Here is a 1,830-nt window from a genome sequence, read left to right on the forward strand (position 1 = left end):
ATCTATCTATCTATCTATCTATCTATCTATCTAATTTTTTTTTTTTTTGCTAGACTGAAAGCCAGCAAGTCCAGCAAGCAATATGCTGCTTCCACCCATTTTGGAACTGATGTTAGAGGCATTTGCAGGGATGCTCAACTTGCTACTTGGGTGCCGCGACCTAAGTTCTGATCCTCATAGTTGTAAAGCGAGCACTCTTAACTGTTGAGCTATCTCTCCATCTCTGAGTCTTTATGTAATTGATATCAATGACACTATATACACATACACACACTCTGGAAGTTGGAGTTCGATGGTACTAAGTTTGTGACATACATAATAAAGAAAACTGTTAATGGGATAAATGGGAGAGGTTCTTACAAAAAATATATAATCAATTATAAGTTAATGTTTCATTTTGGGGGAAAGGATTAATTTGGGGCCATTGATATATAGTGAGTTATATCCTTTTAGAGAGGACAAAGCCGTGCTGTATTAGCATAGGATTGTTGCCTATCAAAATGTGTTAGCAAGCCCGGTGGTGATGTGCGTCTTTAATCCCAGTACTCGGAAGGCAGAGGTAGCAGGCGGATCTCTTTGAATTTAAGGCCAGCCTAGTGTACAAAACTAGTTCCAGTATAGCCAGGACTGTTGCACAGAGAAACCCTGTCACAAAAAAAAAAAAAAAAAAAGAAAGAAAGAAAGAAATGTATTACCAAGTTGGTTTCTGGGTTTTGAACATACAAACCCAATTTACTTTGAAGCACAGTTGTATTAGGGTTAGAGATGGGGAAAACAAAGAAGTGAGCAAGAAGAATGGGGTGTCTGCTGCTTTTGGCTATAGCTCTTCTAGTAGCCTGTCTCCACTGAGTCAAAGGCCTCATAAATGCTAAGTATGGGATCTACTTCTCAGGTACTCCAGACTTCCAAGTCACCTTCTCTGTCTTCTTTTTCTTTTGGCTACGTAGAAGATCGTTGCTGTCTTCAAACCCAAGAATGAAGAGCCATACGGGCAACTTAATCCTAAATGGACCAAGTGGCTACAGAAGTTGTGTTGTCCATGCTGCTTTGGCCGGGACTGCCTTGTCCTCAACCAGGGTTATCTCTCAGAGGCAGGGGCTAGCTTGGTGGACCAAAAACTGGAACTCAACATTGTACCCCGTACAAAGGTCAGTGACCCATTTTTTGGATCTTTAGAGCTTTGCTAAAGGTGTGCTGAGCCCTGATCTCTTAATGGAACAGTGGGTCTAGGGAGGTTTTGTTTAAATCTGGAATACTCAGTCTTTTGGGGTTGGGTGGGAGGAATGGGCTTACAATTTGATCCTCTTGAAGGACACATATACATAACATAATATATACAATCTTAGAAATCTCACAGGTGCTTTATATATATTTATGGGCTTCCTTGGTCTTTGTATCCAGGCAATCACAAGCTGGCTATAAACCTAGGTACTTTTACTGCTCATTCACAAAGACTTCTGGAACAAGATTTAGGTGCACAGTTTCTCAATATTTTTCTTTCCTTCCTTCTCTCTCTTTTCTTCTTTTTTTTTTTAAGTAAGAATATTCTTTGTGTGTATATCAGTATGTGTGTATTGTGCTCCTGTGTGCAGGTGCCAACAAAGGCCAGAAGGCATTAGATTCTCTGGAGCTGGAATTACAGGTGGTTCTGAGTCTCCTCATATGGGTGCTAGGAACTGAACTCTACTCCTGTAAGAGCAACAAATGCTTTTAACCACCGAGCCATGTCTGCAGTCCCTCTTTCTTTTTATTTTTCTTTTATTTTTTAAAATATTTATTTATTTATTATGTATACAATATTCTGTCTGTGTGTGTGTCTACAGGCCAGAA

At 39.7% G+C, this 1,830-nt stretch overlaps 1 protein-coding gene across 1 annotated transcript in view; it reads left to right on the top strand.

The window, feature by feature from the left end:
• The window catches only part of Pi4k2a (phosphatidylinositol 4-kinase type 2 alpha), a 32,128-nt gene that overhangs the window by 9,150 nt on the left and 21,148 nt on the right, over nucleotides 1-1,830 (top strand). The window contains exon 2 of the mRNA XM_005352295.2: nucleotides 948-1,148. Within this exon, the coding sequence (XP_005352352.1) occupies nucleotides 948-1,148 (201 nt within the window). The remainder of the gene's footprint in view (nucleotides 1-947; nucleotides 1,149-1,830) is intronic.

This window comes from Microtus ochrogaster, chromosome 8 (assembly GCF_000317375.1).
Source record: "Microtus ochrogaster isolate Prairie Vole_2 chromosome 8, MicOch1.0, whole genome shotgun sequence".
Taxonomy (NCBI): domain Eukaryota; kingdom Metazoa; phylum Chordata; class Mammalia; order Rodentia; family Cricetidae; genus Microtus; species Microtus ochrogaster.